This window comes from Peromyscus leucopus, chromosome 15 (genome assembly GCF_004664715.2).
Source record: "Peromyscus leucopus breed LL Stock chromosome 15, UCI_PerLeu_2.1, whole genome shotgun sequence".
Taxonomy (NCBI): domain Eukaryota; kingdom Metazoa; phylum Chordata; class Mammalia; order Rodentia; family Cricetidae; genus Peromyscus; species Peromyscus leucopus.
The window spans coordinates 34,774,342-34,794,243 of record NC_051076.1 but is presented as its reverse complement, the minus strand read 5'-3'; the positions used below and the strand labels follow the sequence as shown (position 1 = coordinate 34,794,243).

The 19,902-nt window shown below is 40.4% G+C and overlaps 1 protein-coding gene across 1 annotated transcript in view; it reads left to right on the top strand.

Annotated features, from left to right (window-relative positions):
* Positions 1–19,902, top strand: part of F5 (coagulation factor V) — a 77,192-nt gene that overhangs the window by 48,964 nt on the left and 8,326 nt on the right. Inside the window, 8 exon segments of the mRNA XM_028864411.2 lie at positions 887–1,061; positions 2,142–2,378; positions 10,161–10,368; positions 14,203–14,382; positions 16,652–16,768; positions 17,520–17,591; positions 18,606–18,709; positions 19,126–19,281. Of these exon segments, the coding sequence (XP_028720244.1) occupies positions 887–1,061; positions 2,142–2,378; positions 10,161–10,368; positions 14,203–14,382; positions 16,652–16,768; positions 17,520–17,591; positions 18,606–18,709; positions 19,126–19,281 (1,249 nt within the window).

Below are 19,902 nucleotides of genomic sequence, written 5' to 3'. Positions count from 1 at the left end.
AGCTAAGACTGGCCATTCAGGGTAAAAGACATTTGTCTATCCAATTGTCTTCATGCAGGTGATCTTCTTATTTAGCTGATCATCATCTGACAGCCCTCAGCTTTGTCACTAACCATTGAATGATTTTGTCTGTCTTTGGTGTCAAAATTTCTGCTACTATATTGTTATATTTGTTTATTCATTTAGGTACTTGACAAAAGGTTATTGTGCCTACTGTATGCCAAATAACATGCTAAGACTTGGAGAAAGTATCATGAGCAGCCTGGGAAGAATACTTGGCCTTATAGGACTTACTCCTTAGTGGCAGAGCAAGATATTAATAGATCTCTCATGTCTTATATAACTTTTATACATACTATAAAAATACTATAAGTGTTTACTGTGTAGACAATAATAATTTTATAAATATGTATACATATATATATTTATGAAATGCTTGACCTAGTCCAAGAGATCCAGGAATCTTACCTAAGAAATTATATTTGAGCTGGAAATTAAAACATATGTAGTCGCCTGTGTTTTCATTTACATATATTCATTAACTTATACATGAAGTATTTATTAAATATTCTATGTTGGTTACCAAACAGATTCTTTGCTAAATTCTTTTTAAACTTCTTATTTTTATTTTATGTGCATATATGAGTGCCTGAATGTATATATGTGAGCTGTGTGTGTGTGCCTGGCACCCTCAAAGGCCAGAATATCCCCTAGAACTAGAGTTACAAGTGGTTATAAGCGGCCCACAGTGGGTACTTGGGAACCAATCCTAGGTCCTCTGGAAGAGCAGCCAGTGCTCTTAACTGCTAAGCCATCTCTCCTAGATTTTCCCAACAGTTTTTAATTTCCTTTCATTTTTTAATGAATGCTATTGCTATCATTTTAGTGAAATGGACAACGAAGACACTGACAGCATTCCAAAGGACACCACATACAAGAAAGTTGTTTTCAGAAAATACCTTGACAGTACTTTCACCAGACGTGATCTTCACGGGGAATATGAAGAGCATCTTGGTATTCTCGGTCCTGTTATCCGAGCTGAAGTGGGTGATGTGATCCAAGTAAGTCATCACTCTAAATCTTCAGGGATTTGCCACAGCACCCAAGTTGTTAAGGTGGAGGCATCAAAACTACAGGTAGTTTGCTCCCCAGAATTAATAAATAGCTGCACTTTTCCACCAAAGACTGCTTGGCTATTTGACAATTTTTGAGATTTCAAAAAAAAAAAAAAAAGAAAGAAAGAAAAGAAAGAAAAAGAAAAAGAAAAAAAAACTTAGACTTTTTAACCCTGAAAACTGTTTAATCTGGATGAGGTAGCACTGGAGTTCCTAGCTGATGCCAGCCTGTTTTGAGCTAATATGGAAAATGATTCAGCTGTGTTCCATGGCAGAGGCAGTGGTAGCAAGAATAGTGATTTATAACTGTGTGCTGGTATTTTCTTAAGAGGCAATATGATGAAATGAAAGGAAACTAGAAAACAAAGATGTCTCTCTGCCCTAAAAGGGTGAGCCAGTTTAAATATTTTACCAAACTTGTCACTAATTGGTTTGAAAACCCTGCATCTAGTTCTTCTATCCTTCACATCAAAGAAAGAAACAATAATAATAAACAAAACACAGGAAAAAATGCCCTGCATCTAAAGAGTATTCTATGTCCAAAACCATAACCTTTTACCTGTGTGGGTATCTGCCAATTTGCCAATGACCATTTGTTCATTTTCAAAAGGCACCCAGGGGGTGGGGAAATGGTTCTGTGGGTAAAGAGTAATCACTTACTTAGCATGTGATATGCAAGATTCTGGCCTTGAACTCCCACACAGCAAAACCAATCAATCCAGCATAGAAGGCAATGGAAATCTGGGTTAGTCAGCTCTGTTGTTGTGATGAGCGATCTGAGAGAACAACCCAAAGGAGGAAAAACTTCTTTTAGCCAATGATTTCATCAACAGTTGCTTGGGTTCTTCACTTTGGGTCTTGCATTAAATCAAGTAATATGCATAAATTAATTTGCAGCTATAAGCACCCAGTACACCTTAACTGATATCATAACCACCTGTCACAGCCTACAGTGCTGACAAGTTTTGGTTTGGTATGTTAATACATTTGTGGGTCACTCTTTTTTTTTTTCTTTCTTCTTCCTAGGTTCGCTTTAAAAATTTAGCATCCAGACCATATTCTCTTCATGCCCATGGACTTACCTATGAAAAGTCCTCTGAGGGAAAGACTTATGAAGATGACTCTCCTGAATGGTTTCAGGATGACAATGCTGTCCAGCCCAATAGCAGTTATACGTATGTATGGCATGCCACCGAGCGCTCCGGCCCAGAGAACCCCGGCTCTGCATGCCGGGCTTGGGCCTACTACTCTGCAGTCAATGTGGTAGGTTTCAAGTTCTGATCTCTCCCCTCACCATATAGCCACAGTTCATTGTTTCCTTGTAAAAGCCTCTCCTACAGGCTGATGGGTGGTAGCACATACCTTTGAACCCAGCATTCAGGAGACAGAGGTAGGCAGATCTCTGTGAGGCCAGCCTGATCTACAGAGTGAGTTCCAGGACAGCCAAGGCTATGTAGACAGATCTTGTCTCAAGAAAAAGAAAAAAAGGCCAGGACACAGAGCAAGCAGCATGAACATTACAAAGTAAAGGTGACTGAGCCATATAAAAGAGCATAGATTAAAAGATATAAGTTGAGAGGCAGGCAGGCAGGCCCGGCTGCTGGTGGCGGCCGGCGGCCGAAACACAGTTGCAATAAAGACCAGAAACTGAGCTATTACCCACTGAAGAGTTAGTGAAAACAAGCTCTTAATCAAGAGCTTGGAGCAGGGATGCCTTTAATCCCAACATCCGGGGAAGAAGCTATCTCCATGGGACGAGACCAGAACGGATCTGAACACTATGTCTGAGGCTGATCCTGCGAAACCCAACAACTTGGAGGTGTTGGTGAGACTACCCCGCTCAACTGAAATCCACCTGGGAGAGGATTCAGAACCCTACAGTTTGAAGTCTGAGGAAACAAGTTCAGCTGAGGAGTTGACGAATGAGCAAAACATGACCTGAGAACACAGAAGAAGGTGCCGCCCAGCCACCGAACCAGATCACCAGAATCATAAGTATATACTTCCCCAACTGAGATCAGCTGCTCCCGAAGAAACAGCCCAACAGCACCAATTTAACCAAGAACTCCTAGTGAACCAAGACTAAAAATTAGAACAATAGAGGCACTTTCAGACACAGACACGGCGTGCACCGAGCAGAGGAAGAGATGAGTAGACACCAGTGCAAAAATACAGGCAACAACATAAAGACCTATATGGCAACATCAGAACGTAGTGATTCTACACCTGCAAGACCTGAACATACCAAGACAGAAGAAACAGAAGAAATCAGTCCTAAAAATGACTTTAAGAAGATGATAGAGGCCCTTAAAGAAGAAATAAAAAAATTCCCTTAAAGAGGAAATAAAAAATTTCCTTAAAGAGTAAATTAAAAACTCCATCAAAGAGGAAATAAAAAATTCCCTTAAAGAGGAAATGAAAAACTCCATTAAAGAGGAAATAAAAAATTCCCTTAAAGAAGTAGAAGAAAAAAACAAACAAAAAATTGGAAGAAATCAAAGAAAGTCAAGAAAAAGTAATTAAACAGATGAAAGAAACATTGTAAGATCTGAAAAATGAATTTGAGACAGTAAAGAAAACACATGCTGAGGGAATGCTGGAAATAGAAATCCTGACTAAACGAACAGGAACTACAGAAACAAGCATAACCAACCGAATGCAAGAGATGGAACAAAGAATCTCTGACACTGAAGACACAATAGAGAAAATAGATGCGTCAGTCAAAGAAAACACTAAAGACAAAAAGTCGTAACACAAAACGTCCAAGAAATTTGGGACACCATAAAAAGACCAAACCTAAGAATAATAGGGATAGAAGAAGGAGAAGAATACCAACTTAAAGGCACAGAAAATATATTCAAAAAATCATAGAAGAAAACTTTCCTAACCTAAAGAAAGAAGTACCTATGAAGATACAAGAAGCTTAGAGAACACCAAATAGGATGGATCCAAAAAAAGTCCCCTCACCACATAATAATCAAAACACTAAACACACAGAACAAAGAAAAAATACTAAGAGCCACAAAGGAAAAAGACCAAGTAACATATAAAGGCAAACCCATCAGAATAACACCAGACTACTCAATAGAGACTATGAAAGCTAGAAGATCATGGACAAATCTCATGCAGACACTAAGAGACCATGGATGCCAACCTAGACTATTATACCCAGCAAAACTCTCAATCACCATAGGCAGAGTAAACAAAATATTCCAAGATAAAACCAGATTTAATCAATACCTGTCCACAAACCCAGCCCTACAGAAAGCACTAGAAGGGAAAATCCAACCCAAAAGAAGCTAAACACATCCATGAAAACTCAGGCAATAGATAATCCCACACCAACATACACCACAGAAGGACAACACAACACAACCACAAAAAATAACAGGAATTAACAATCACTGGTCATTAATATCCATCAATATCAATGGTCTCAACTCACCTATAAAAAGACAAAGGCTAACAGAATGGATAAGAAAACAGGATCCATCCATCTGCTGCATACAAGAAACACACCTTAACTTCAAAGACAGACACTACCTCAGAATAAAGGGCTGGGGAAAGGCTTTCCAAGCAAATGGTCCTAAGAAACAAGCTGGTGTAGCTATCCTAATATCTAATAAAATAGACTTCAAACTAAAATCAATCAAAAGAGATCAGGATGGACATTACATATTTATCACAGGAAAAAATCCACCAAGATGAAGTCTCAATTTTGAACATTTATGCCCCAAGTACAAAAACACCTGCATTCATAAAAGAAACACTACTAAAGCTTAAAACACACATCAAACCCCACACATTAGTAGTGTGAGATTTTAACACACCACTCTCACCAAAAGACAGATCAAACAGACTGAAACTTAACAAAGAAATAAAGGACCTAACAGATGTTATGACTCAAATGGACTTAATAGATATCTACAGAACATTCCATCCTAACACAAAAGAATATACCTTCTTCTCAGCACCCCATGGAACCTTCACAAAAATTGACCATATGCTTGTCCACAAAACAAATCTCAACAGATAAAAAAAAAATTGGAATAACCTCCTGTATCTTATTGGACCATGATGCCTTAAAGTTAGACTTCAACAACAACAAAAATTATAGAAAGCCTACAAACACATGGAAACTGAATAATGCCCACCTGAAACATCAATGGGTCAAGGAAGAAATAAAGAAAGAAATTAAAGATTTCCTAGAATTCAATGAAAATGAAAGTACAACATACCCAAACTTATGGGACACCAAGGAAGCAGTGCTAAGAGGAAAATTCATAGCTCTAAATGCATGCATAAAGAAGATGGAGCAATCCCATACCAATGAATTAACAGCACAACTGAAAGCTCTAGAACAAAAAGAAACAAACTCACCCAGGAGAAATAGACGCCAGGAAATAATCAAATTGAGGGCTGAAATCAACGAAATAGAAAATAAGAGAACAATACAAAAAAATCAATGAAACAAAGAGTTGGTTCTTTGAAAAAAATCAACAAGATAGACAAACCCCTAGACAAATTAACCAAAAGGCAAAGAGAGAGCACCCAAATTAACAAAATCAGAAATTAAAAGGGAGACATAACAACAATGAGGAAATCCAGAGAATCATCAGATCATACTTCAAAAACCTGTACTCCACAAAAATGGAAAATCAGGAAGAAATGGACATTTTTATGGATAAATACCACATACCAAAATTAAATCAAGACCAGATAAACCATTTAAATAGACCAATAACCCCTAAAGAAATAGAAACAGTCATCAAAAGTTTCCCAACCAAAAAAAAACCCAGTACCAGATGGTTTCAGTGCAGAATTCTACCAGACTTTCAAAGAACTAATACCAATACTCTTCAAAGTATTCCACACAATAGAAACAGAAGGAACACTACCAAACTCTTTTTATGAGGTTACAATTACCCTGATACCCAAACCACACAAAGATGCAACAAAGAAAGAGAACTATGGACCAATCTCCCTCGTGAACATTGATGCAAAAATACTCAACAAAATATTGGCAAACCGAATCCAAGAATACATCAAAAAATTATCCATCACGACCCAGTAGGATTCATCCCAGGGATGCAAGGATGGTTCAACATATGAAAATCTGTCAATGTAATACACCATATAAACAAACTGAAAGGAAAAAACCACACAATCATCTCATTAGATGCTGAAAAAGCCTTTGACAAAATCCAACACCCCTTCATGATAAAGGTCTTAGAAAGATCAGGAATACAAGGAACGTTCCTAAACATAATTCAGGCAATTTATAGCAAGCCAACAGCCAACATCAAATTAAATTGAGAGAAACTCAAAGTGATACCACTAAAATCAGGAACAAGACAAGGCTTTCCACTCTCCCCATATTTATTCAATATAGTACTAGAAGTTCTAGCTAGAGCAATAAGACAACAAAAGGGATCAAAGGGATACAAATTGGAAAGGAAGAAGTCAAACTTTCACTATTTGCAGATGGTATGATAGTATACATAAGTGACCCCAAAAACTCTACCAGGGAACTCCTACAGCTGATAAACTCCTTCAGTAAAGTGGCAGGATACAAGATCAACTCAGAAAAATCAGTAGCCCACCTATACACAAATGATAAAAGGGCTGAGAAAGAAGTCAGAGAAACATCATCCTTTACAACAGCCACAAATAATATAAAATACTTTGGGATAACACTAACTAAACAAGTGAAGGACCTTTTTGATAAGAACTTTAAATCTCTAAAGAAAGAAATTGAAGAAGATATCAGAAAATGGAAGGATCTCCCATGCTCATGGATAGGTAGGATTAACATAGTAAAAATGGCAATCTTACCAAAAGCAATCTACAGATTCAATGCAATCCCCATCAAAATCCCAACACAATTCTTCACAGACTTGGAAAGAAAAATACTCAACTTCATATGGAAAAACAAAAGACCCAGGATAGCTAAAAGAATCCTATATGATAAAGCAACATTTGGAGGCATCACCATCCCTGACCTCAAGCTCTACTATAGAGCTATAGTAATAAAAACAGCTTGGTACTGGTATAAAAACCGACATACGGACCAATGGAATGGAATTGAAGACCCTGACATTAATCCATGCACATATGAACACCTGGTTTTTGACAAAGAAGCCAAAACTATACAATAGAAAAAAGAAAGTAGTTTCAACAAATGGTGCTGGCATAACTGGATGTCAATATGTAAAAGATTACAAACAGATCCTTATCTGTCACCATGCACAAAACTCAAGTTCAAGTGGATCAAAGACCTCAAAATAAATCCAGTTACACTAAACTTAATAGAAAAGAAAGTAGGAAGTACTCTTGAATGTATTGGCACCAGAGACCACTTCCTAAATAAAACACCAACAGCACAGACCCTAAGCACAACAATTAATAAATGGGACCTCTCGAAATTGAGAAGCTTTTGCAGAGCGAAAGACACGGTCAATAAGACAAAAATACAGCCAACAGAATGGGAAAAGATCTTCACCAACCCCACATCTGACAAAGGATTGAGCTCCATAGTATATAAAGAACTCAAGAAACTAGACATCAAAATACTAAACAATCCAATTAAAAAATGGGCTAAAGAGCTAAACAGAGAATTCACAAAACAAGAATCACAAATGGCTGAAAGACATTTAAAGAAGTGTTCAACATCCTTAATCATCAGAGAAATGCAAATCAAAAAGACTCTGAGATACCACCTTACACCTGTCAGAATGGCTATAATCAAAAACACTAATGACAGTCAATGTTGGAGAGGATGTGGAGCAAAGGGAACACTCCTCCACTGTTGGTGGGAATGCAAGCTTGTACAACCACTGTGGAAATCAGTATGGCGGTTTCTCAGAAAATTAGGAATCGAACTACCTCAAGACCCAGCCATATCACTCTTGGGCATATACCCAAGGAATGCTGATTCATACCACAAAGATACATGCTCAGCTATGTTCACAACAGCACTATTTGTAATAGCCAGATCCTGGAAACAACCTAGATGCCCGTCAACTGAAGAATGGATGAAAAAAAAAATGTGGTACATATACACAATGGAGTACTACTCAGCAGAGAAAAACAATGAAAGCATGAAATTTGCAGGCAAATGGATGGAACTAGAAAAAATCATCCTGAGTGAGGTAACCCAAACCCAGAAAAACAAACATGGTATGTACTCACTCATAAGTGGATTCTAGATACAAAATAAAGAACAATCAGACTACAACCCACAGAACCATGGAGGCTATATATATATATAGCATGGAGGTCCCTAGGACGACTGTGGCTTATAATAAATTTTGGTTTTACTCAAAAAAAAAAAAAAGAAAGAAAGAAAGAAAAAAGCCTCCTATGCTGTTTATGGGACATGTGACAGGGCTGTCATTCACAGTATGGCTGCCACAGCCAAGGATTCTCCACACAGTTCATGAAATGTGGCACCGAGAAAAGTGTTCATTCAATGGACATCATGGGGATTGCATAAGTGAATGATCTAAGTATGCTTACAAAGGGCTGTGCTTGTTTGCAGTTTCAAAGTAGTATAGTCTTAAGCCAGGCTTTGTGGGTCTCCAGGAGGCAGGGAGGGCACAGGGAAGGCTGAGCCAACCGTGTGGGCACAGATCACATGCTGGGGTTGGGAGTTTAAGGAGGAAATTTTTTCCCTGCTCCACTTAGGCCATGGGGAGATTAAATGTGTTACTTAATGAGTAGCCTTTGCTAATAAAGGACAATGTGATAAGAAGTCAGCCCTGTTCTAAGTTAAATAAGGACACAGGGAGGAGGTTGTGGTGTTCCCAGAGGAATAATCCAGGCACATTCCATCCTGTCCAACTCCCACAGGAAGGTGGGAACAGTAAGTTTCTCTGGGCAAACTAGCAATTGTCTTGATCACGGCAAGCTGTGCCTACCCCCCTGTCTTCTTGGCTGGCTTTGGGCACCCAGGAAACCCAGCAGGAAGCTGTATCCATGCAGTCCCCACAGGACACTCAGCTGCCTTCTTTCCCCCTGACCTTCAGACAAAGAAGCCTTTGTACAGCGAGACACCCAAACACAGGTGGCTGAGGGCTCTACCCAGGTTCACAGCCAACAAAACACAAAGCCTTCTCCCAGCCCTCCACCAGGCAAAGGGCAGCTTGGGTTCAGATTTGCCCTCAAAGGTTTCTTTGCTAGGGCAAGAGATCTGGAAAGTTTCCTGGGGTTCCTCTTTGTCCCTGAGCAAGTGGTTTAGGCTGATTTCTACCAGGATTAGGTGTGCCAGAGGTCTCCGACACTTTTTGGAAGCAGGTAGGGGTGGGTCAAGGCCATCACAGGCCTACTTCATGGGAAAGGCCTCTCAAGTAACAAGGGAACAGAGCCCATATCAAGGGCAGAGGGGTCTCTGGGGAGCCTCCTGAACCTAGTGCTACAAGAAATACCATGCTTGTCTCTGGCCATCTAGGACCCCTGAACACTGGTGGCACTCCTGGGGAAAGGTACCCAGACATGGAATGTCCAGGGCTGCCATGCAGGTATCAAGCTTGTGCTTATCTCCCTGCACCCTTTGGGGACCAGACACCCAGACACTGCACAGCATAGGCTGAGTTAGCCTCATGGGCAAGGTGAAGGGAACAAGACCTGGCCACCCAGCCCTTGTGCTACCCTGTCATGGAGGATGCAGTTCCCTACTGTACCCCACATCCACCCAGCTGGTCCTCTGGGTGAAGCAGAAGGCTTTGACTCTCAAAATTCTTTTTGAAGAGTATTTATAAGCTTTTATATGCTGTTCATTGAAAATTCAAAGATCCCTCATTAATCATTCTACAATATATGCATTGTTCAAAACAACATGCTTCATGTAGTAAATACTCATGTGTTTTTCAGTGAAAAGAGAGCAAAAGAGAGTCCTTCATTTTGGGGGATAGTAGAAAGCACAGACTCAGTTTCTTACTTATTTGTTGATGGTGTTCCTTTTGTGTAAGAACCAAGATCATCAGAAAAGAAAAAAAAAATCAAATGAAAGGGAAGTGTTTGCAGTTCGCTCTTCTTGTCTTTCAGGAGAGAGACATCCACTCAGGCTTGATTGGCCCCCTTCTGATCTGCCGGAAAGGAACACTTCACCCGGAAAGCAACCTGCCTATGGACATGAGGGAATTTGTCTTACTCTTTATGGTCTTTGATGAAAAGAAGAGTTGGTACTATGAAAAGTCCAAAAGGTCATGGAGAATTGAATCTCCGGAAGTGAAGAATTCTCATGAGTTTTATGGTATTTTTCCTGTGACTTTAATCTGCTCTCTGATTAAACCTCACCAGGTCATAAAATTCCTGCCCTGAGATCATCACAAGATTAAACCTTAGGTGTTCTAGAGGAGTCAGGAGCATTACTTAAGCCTGGCTCCTCAGCATCCTGGAGAGAGGCTCTGGCCCATAGGAAACCCCCTAAAGAGTGTAGAGAGACTGCAGGATATTGCACACTGGCTCCCACCAGACAACCTAAAACTGACCAACAAGAAAATGGGCATTGTGCTCCTGATGGCAACATACATAGGAGTGGGCATGGTATCACTCTGCTCTTTAAGACACTAATGGCCTTGTTTCTTGTTGTCTAAAACAATTAGTATTCACACTAAGAAATGATCATCCATGTGTCTCTTCTAAAATCAGAGTGGCTATAGCAGTTCCTGGACCCAGAAGTTTGTCCAGTCCTGCTTAGCTCCACAGTTGGGATAAATATCTCCCACCCATGTCCAACAACCACTTGGTCCCAAGTAAACACACAGTGGCTTGTATTATTTGCAAACTGTATGGCCTAATGTCTCAGGCCCCATGTTGGGCACCAAATGTAGGCAGAAGAAGCCTTGCAGTCCCCTGGTCCCTCAGTCCCACAGCCATTTATAAATAATCACTCAGAGGCTTATATTAATTATAAACTGCATGGCCTATGAGTCAGGCTTCTTGCTAGCTAGCTCTTATAACTTAATTCAACCCATTTGTATTAATCTATATGTTGCTCCATGGCCATGATGTTACTGGTCTGCTGGCATTTTGTTATTCCTTGAGCATCAAGCTGGCATCTCCTTGACCTCCTTTCTTCTCCTCTCTCTCCAATTTAAATGTACTACCTACCCTTATTCTGCCTCACCATTGGCTAAGCAGCTTTATTTACCAACCAATCAGAACAACACATATTCGCAGAGTACAGAAAGACATCCACAGCAAGTTCTATCTCTTGGCATCCACAGGCAGCATCTATACTAGGATATGAGGATTAAAGGAACTAGGACTCTAAACAACCAGGCTAGAGGATACTGGCAAGACAGGCTATACTTAGGAGGTCACATTGGGGAAAGTATCTCCATTCAGAAGTCCTCTGAGGAATGTGGCCTGTAAAATTACGAATAAGTTACAAAACAAATCAATTATAAAAAGGCAGAATGAAGGGTTTAGTGCCCATCCGAGACAACAACAGTTAGAAATCAGAAGAAAACAAAGACTCATGAGTGGTAAGGTGGATCAGAAAGTAAGAACACTTGCTTCCAAACCTGAGGACCACTCCCCTAAACCTGCATGGTGGAAGGAAAGAACAGATTCCCACAAGGTGTCCTCCAGCCTCCACATACAGACCATAGACAGGTGTGTGTGTGTGTGTGTGTGTGTGTGTGTGTGTGTGTGTGTGTGTGTGTGAAAATAAATGTAAAAACAAATGAGAGACAACTAAGGCCTGTTTTCACAGCTTGAAAATGAAGGCCATTGTTCTGAAGTTTCTGATTAGCGAGAACCTATGCTTTAGGTAATGAGTCTGTCAGAATACTGGAGGAGGAGAAAGATGCACATGTCTGAAATCACAACACTCTAAAGGCCAAGGTAGGAGGGCTGAGAGTTGGAGACAAGTATGAGCTACACACTTAGACTTTGTCTCAAAGAATAGATAATAAATAAATAAACAAATAGTATAGGTCAAGGTCTTTTTACAGCATGCTGTTATATGGTACCTCTAGTTTGGCCATCAAGGCGAGGTAGATATAGTTTCCCTCTATCATTGACATGCACAAGGCACACTTCTTATATACGTGGTCTTATTTCTAGGAGAAGTTCAATAATGGTAAATAAGTTGAGATACAAGTAGGCAAATAATGATTTACAATTTGTTCTAAAATCCCACCCACTAATAATGGAATCTGTTTTTTCATAAAAACATTTAAAGATTTTTTAAAAATTCAAATATAAAAGAAATTCTGTTAAATAGAGTTCAGTTGACTTAGACAGGTATTAGGCAGACAGCAAATAGAGCTCCCCATTCCCCTTCTCTCTCCTTCCCTCTTCTTCCCTCCCCTACTTCCTCTTTCCCTTCCCTTCCCTTCCCTTCCCTTCCCTTCCCTTCCCTTCCCTTATCTCCTTCCATCTCTAGGCCTCTCAGCCCTGAAGTTTGCTTGAATGAGCAGGAAGTACCCTTTAGGGACCCCCTCAGCCTAGTAAGACAGCACAGGCTGCAGAATCAGACAGGCTGTCTCTTGGCCATGCCCTTTACTTGAGGAGCATCCTCTAGGAAATGCTCCCTGATTTCCTCAAAAAATCCATATACATTTACTATAGCTTCGGTCCTAAACACATTGCTGTCTAATTCTTGGACATTTGGTGATCCCAGTGTATAGTATTTATCAGGGTATGTGACAAGCAGACCTCTGGAGTTCCCCAGGCCCTAGCTTAGCACCTGGCTTTTATAGCATGTGCTCAGGAGATACATGAAATAGTGAATAAATGAACAAGTCTTCATATTCATCTCCATCTATCAAATGTCCATGGAGCATCTCTGTTGAAAGTCTCTGCTCCCATATCCTGGTGCAGTCGCTGAATAACACTGACATAATGATCACTCCCAATGCTCTTCACTCTTACGACATCTAATTTTTTTTTTTTTTTTTTTTTTTTTTTTGGTTTTTCAAGACAGGGTTTCTCTGTGTAGCTTTGCACCTTTCCTGGAGCTCACTTGGTAGCCCAGGCTGGCCTCGAACTCACAGAGATCCTCCTGGCTCTGCCTCCCGAGTGCTGGGATTAAAGGCGTGCGCCACCACCGCCCGGCTGACATCTAATTTTTTAACAGAAACTGAAGCACAGTGGGTGAGAGCTGATGTTCAAGTATGTAGGCAGGCTTGATAAGATCTGACAAGTGCCAAAATAATTTCAACTCCTCCTCCTCCAAAAGTTTTCGTGACTGGTTTCTGAAATCCTATAGCAATCCTTTGAAGGGGAAGAGAATTCTTCCCTTGCTTCTTTTCAAGTCAAGTATTTGGTAGCACCAAGCTTTATCATTAATGTGTGTGTGTGTGTGTGTGTGTGTGTGTGTGTGTGTGTGTGTGTATGTGTGTATGTTATGTTTTTTAGGTGGTTGAGGCTATTAGGTGCTTTAAGCACACAGACACAGACACAGACACACACACACACACAGAGACACACAGACACACAGACACACACACACACACACACACACACACACACACACACACACGGTGGTATTGTGCCCAAGGATAAGACAAGAAGACCTTGAGTTCAAGGTCACCTTGAGCTAAAGAGAGAGTTCCAGGCTGGCCTGGGATATACACCAAGACCCCATCTAAAACAAACAAAAGTCACCTATTTTGCTAAAGAGAAGGTAGATACAGCATGGCAATCTTAGACTCTGCCTGAGAGGTGAGTAGAGGAGCAGTCACACCAAGGAGAGTATGATACACTGTTACCCAGGGGTTTTCTTTGTCTGCCCTTTTCATCTTTCAGCAGCAAAGGGACACTTATACTATCAATGTGAAGGGCAAATGGGCAAAGCCTTAAGCAGGAGAGGGACAAAATCTGTGGGAAAGAGAGAAAAACCGTTCAATAATGTAGCTGACCCACACTTTGGTAGATGTTTGTGAAATAGCCTACAGATTTGGAAGTTCTAATTCAGCCTGGTATTGGTTCTATGAAACCATGAAGTACCCTTTCTCTACTTGGGTAGGCCTAGGAATGCCCAGTAATGAGGAAGATGGGTGGTGAGTGGGTGGCTTACCCGTCTCCTCCTTGTGCATACAAGTCTTTAATTGATCACAGCTCTCTTTCATTTCAGCCATTAATGGGATGATCTACAACCTGCCTGGCCTGAGAATGTACGAGCAAGAGTGGGTGAGGCTCCACCTGCTGAACATGGGCGGCTCCCAAGACATTCATGTGGTTCACTTCCATGGCCAGACCCTGCTGGATAATAGCACCAAACAGCACCAGTTAGGGGTCTGGCCCCTTCTGCCTGGTAAAGATCTGGGCAAATGGAAGGGGTCCCTGCTAAGAACTAGCAGGACAGGGCACCTGTAACTTCCTCTCCTTGTCTCCTTGTACATCTTCTGTTGAAGGGAAGTTTCGGATCTAGATGCCAAGGCAAAGCTTTGTTCCTATGTGATATACATACAGAGCACAACCCAGATCTCCTATGAGCTGTGCATAGGCACCTCATAAGACAGATTTGTGACCCCATTTGGGTCTTCAGAGATTCTGTGCCCCATGCAGTTTCTCCTGGGCATCTGTTTGTCATAATAATCAGATCTCAGTACATGACAACTCACCAAGGCACTAAGAAAGAAACTATTGCTGTTGGGAGGTTGATTAGGAACTTGAACTGAGCTGATTCTTGATTCTGGATTCTTGAGTTCCACTTCTGAAACCTTCACTCTGACCTTTTTGAGTAAGTAATTCTGGGAATCATGATCTTGAACTGATTCACGACTCTGTTTGGAAAGCAAGATCCTTTTAATGACTGTAAAAGCTAACAGAGGTATTTAGAGCTCTTCACGTGACTGTGCACGTGATTAATGTAGATCTAAAGAAACGGGAAGTGTCAGGAAAGTTTTTGTTCTGTCACAGAGTTGTTTGTAGGGAAATACGTTAGTGAATGGAGTTATTAGGGCAAGGTGCCAAGGAAGAACCCAGGATTCTGTTAGTGAATGGAGTTATGAAGGCAAGATGTCACATATGAACCCAGAACTCTGTTAATGAATGCAATTATGAAGGCAAGATGTCACAGATGAACCTAGAACTCTGTTAGTGAATGCGGTTATGAGGGCAAGATGTCACAGATGAACCTAGAACTCTGTTAGTGAATGCAGTTATGAGGGCAAGATGCCACGGAAGAACACAGGACAATGGTTAAGATGAGCATCTACTGAGACTTTGCTCTCAGAGACTTCGCTAAAGTATAGATCACAGGGAGAAGACCCAGGATTCTGCATCTCTTACAAGCAGCTGCCCTCCCATACATACTGTCTGAGGAACTAATGAAAGCCAATCCCTTCACAAGAGTTGGGGTGCATAAGTCATTGTGTGAATTGGTCTCACACATTGACACGGAGGTCCAGATGAGTCTGCTTTACTCAGTAGAGGGAGAAATGGCTTCTTATTTGGTTCTTGAATGCCACTCCCTAAGAGATCTAGGGAAGGAAAAAAAAAGCTGTTTTGTTTAATCTCAGAAGCAGAATGGAGCAGGCTAGATTCATACTATCTTTTCACCAAGTGTTAACAAGAGAGTGGTTCGTTGCATAAGCATGCAAGGTGGCCTGAGAAGCTACGGTTGATCTTCTTCATAAATCTTCAAACCAAAATAACAAATTTCAGAAATGAACATGAGAGATCTGATTCACTGTGTTTGAAATGGATATCCATCCGCTGTTAATTTTTACTCACAATCTGAGGCATGGTTAGAAATTATAGTCAATAGAATTTAAGTATAGGATCAAGTGGAAGAGAGTGACATTAAGTGTCAATACAAATAAACAGAAGTTTTAGAAACCTTTTCCTTTTTCTGAAACAATTTATATACGTTTTATCCAAGTATGTACACTTTCAAGAGAATTTGAAACCATAAGGAAAGGATATTTTTATTCATTGCGTATTAAAAAGAAAAAGAAAAGACAATTATAAAGCTGGGTGATAAGTCATTCAAAGTCATTTTGAAACTTGAAACTATGTATTTGAATTGTATAGAGGCTAGTTTATAACAATATGTTCAGATGAAAATTCCTTTTTAAGGAGGACTGGTAGACTTTTTTTTTAATCTCTGGGTGATTTATTTTTAGCAATTTCTTTTTTGTTATTTATCTGTTTGATGGTTTGTTTGCTCCAAATAAAGTCCATGTATCCCTAAGCAGTGACAGATGGCCTTGAACCCCTGATCCTCCTTCCTTCTCCTGAGCACTTTGATTAGAGGCATGCACTGGGGTGCCCAGTTTATAGGGTTCTTGGTTGAGCTCAGAGCGTTGTGAATTCTAAGCAAGCACTCTGACTGAGTACTTCCGATCCTTAGTTTTGTAATTTGCTGGTGTTGCAGCTGTCGTCAGATTCATTTTTATCTGTAATGGCCTCAAGAGAAAAGAATCACTCTTAAATTCTCCTCTGCAGCCTCTCGTGACTTTAAGGCCCTTAGAGAATTCCACCACAATATTAATCTGATAATCATCGTGTTTATCATTTTTCTTTCACTCTTTGGTAACTGCCGAGTTTGTAATTTTTTCTTTCGCTCTCTATTTTAGGTTCATTTAAAACTCTTGAAATGAAGGCATCAAAGCCTGGCTGGTGGCTCCTGGACACAGAGATTGGAGAAAACCAGAGAGCAGGCATGCAAACGCCCTTTCTCATCATAGACAAAGGTATCGCCCATGTGGTATTTGCTGGTGAGGGGATGCCTGATAATAGAAGGTTTCCAGTTTCCAAATATGTGATTCTTGCAAATGTCTGATTCTCATCACTCTTGTGACAATGACAAAATGAGCTTTTTCTATGGCCATTAAAAACATAACAATTTATCTATAAAATCCTAACAAATGGGTCAAGTATTTCATGACTGGGGAAAACAATAGAAAGTGTACTTCCTCATGATTTTTGACCCGGGTAAAATATATGTAGGAAAGTCTTCAAGTTCCTAGAGTACAGCAGAAAGAGAAAACAGGATTCGGTAGTAATGGGTAGTCTATCCATCCATCCATTGTCAAGCCTTGCCAATCATCTGTTGACTACCAAACTCTGTGCTCACATCCAGGTACCCACTAGCTGGCATTTCCTTCCTTGAGCAAGATGTAAATAACCTTGTAATCTCTAGGTCAATGACCAAGAGTACAGTCTTATGAATAATAGTGCTTAATATCAATAATTTGTTTTAAAATCCAACCAGATAAAAATTAGCTTAAAAATATTTTTTAAGACTCCAGTTATTTTCTTTCTCCTGTGGTAGTCACTATTTTAATAAACACCAATCTCGCTGAATGCTTATCACTTTCTAATCAGGTATATTAAAGTCACTATCATAAAGGTACGTGAAAACAATCTCTCGCCATGAAGGTTTTTCTTGTTATATATATTTTCTAAGCAAAAATTATTGATTTTTGTTTTTGTTTTTCATAGAATGTAAGATGCCAATGGGACTGAGCACTGGTATCATATCTGATTCACAGATTAAGGCTTCAGGACATCTGAGTAAGTAGTAATATAAATAGCCTGTGACTGGCGATACCTACACTGTGCAGTATGCAACTCATAAAGCCATATATGATAATCTGACCCTGGGCCAGTTCCCCTCTCTAGGCTTCCATCTGCCACAGCTTTAATGAAATAGCTCCATTTGTGGTTCTCCTCAGGTAGAGAAAGAAATATAGCAGGAGCTAAAATCCTATTAATACACTTACCATTTCTACTCAGTTTGATGTGTAGTTCCCAAGGGGTCTTCTCTAGGAAACACCAAGAACTCAGCATTGCTGATATCTCTACCTAGGTAGCCCATAACTCTGCAGGGATTTGGCAGGAAGTAAATAGCTTAATCTTATGACCTTGTGATCATTTCCCAAACTCCATTTATCTTGCCTAGATTGGCTCACACACATAAACTCCAGGCAGAATCACAGGGTTTTATCATCCAGGAAAGACGGTCCTAATGCTTATGCTAGCCATTCATCTAGTCAAGAAATGTTATGATCAAAACATCTCTTAAATTTATTCATTCTGCCCCAAATCCCTTCCTGATATCTAGAGGTCATCATCAAGAGCATAATGAGGCTCCCACAGATTCCTCCCAAATCTTCCTGTTTGTAGACACATTCAGCAGTAGCCATATCAACAGAACTGAGAAAACACAAACATGACCTGTGCACAAGAAAGGGTGGATGATGGTTTACAGCTGACTAAACATGGTCTGGAGCCAAGATTTCATCATTGAGGACTGGCTTGGTAGCTCATGCCCATGCCACCTGCCTAGTCTCCAACTATAATACAGATCCTCCAAGGATCTGCTTCCTTGCTGAACTAAACTTACTTGAGAAGTTGATACTTTTCTATTAAAAAACAGAAAAAAAAAAAAAACACTTCAAGCTAGACATGGTAGTCCATGGTTGAGGTAGAAATACTGTGAGCATGAGTCTAGCTTAGGCTATATAACAAGGCCTTCTCTCAAAAAACAAATAAATTCATAATTCCCTTTTTCTTTTTTGAATTTAGGTTATTGGGAGCCCAAATTAGCACGATTAAACAATGGTGGCTCATACAATGCTTGGAGTATAGAAAAATCTACATTAGACTTTGCCTTTCAATCTTGGATCCAGGTATGTCTTACTAACCAGAGAAGACTGACTGTTATTACGACAACAATGGCAGTTAGTTGGTAGTTTCTTGCAATGGCATCAAAGGAAAGAGCACTCCGTGGTGGTAGGGACCATTCTCAGCACTTTGCTTCCTTGTGTCAACCCCGAGAGGTGGCGTTAGTGATTTTTCATCTAAGAAAGAAAAACCCAGGCAACGGTGTCAACGACTTTCCTAAAGTAAAGCACACCCGTGCCTCAAATGACACTCAAGTCCAGATGCGCTTTGCCCTACTATGCACCGTGCCTCGCCATTGTGTGAGTTCGCTAAGACCTTGGGCATTGTCCAGTGCTAATGAAAGCTGATTATAGCATGGGTTATGGCAAAGTGTGACTCACTGACAAGGATGGTTCTGTTTACTGACTTGGCTGTGTTGCAGGTGGACATGCAGAAGGAAGTTGTAGTCACGGGGATACAAACCCAAGGTGCTAAACATTACCTAAAGTCGTGCTTTATCACGGAATTCCATGTGGCTTACAGCTCTGACCAAACCAGCTGGCAGATCTTCAGAGGGAACAGCACAAAGAATGTGATGGTTTGTGCATATATTTCTGGCTAAATCTTAAGACTCACCCTGGGGTTTCCAGTATCCTTTACAATTATATTTCAGGGGGTTTGAATGTGAATGGTTTTCTAAGGGTCCTGGCAAGTAAAAATGGCAATATGTGATAAGTCTGTATATTGCAAATTAAAAGGACACATGGGGCTACTAAAACTTCAAATCTCCACAAAACTTGAGAGGAAAAACTCATTTAAGCAAGCACCCCTCCAAAGTACTGTCAGGTGGTATATACCAGAGTGTCTGCCCTTGATCAGCACACAACCTATCTAGAAACTGCCCTCCAAGAGTTTTGATTTCACTATCATATTTTATTCTGTTCTTTATCTAACATGCCTTAATTTATGGTGATTATGATTACTCAGGGAGGCTCTGAGGCAGTGTGATTTTCAGGCTGCTTTAAAGGACATGCCTGAGGACTGGTGTACTCCTGCCTGGTCCTCCATGAGCCCAACCAAGAGTCCTAGATCATCCCCTCATTCCCAGCCTCCTCCCTGAAGAAAAATATCCAAATACAGAGAGCCTGTCTGCCATCCTTAGACCGACCACCTTGAATCTGTTTGTATTGGTAATTTATCTGAACCATTTGCCATACGC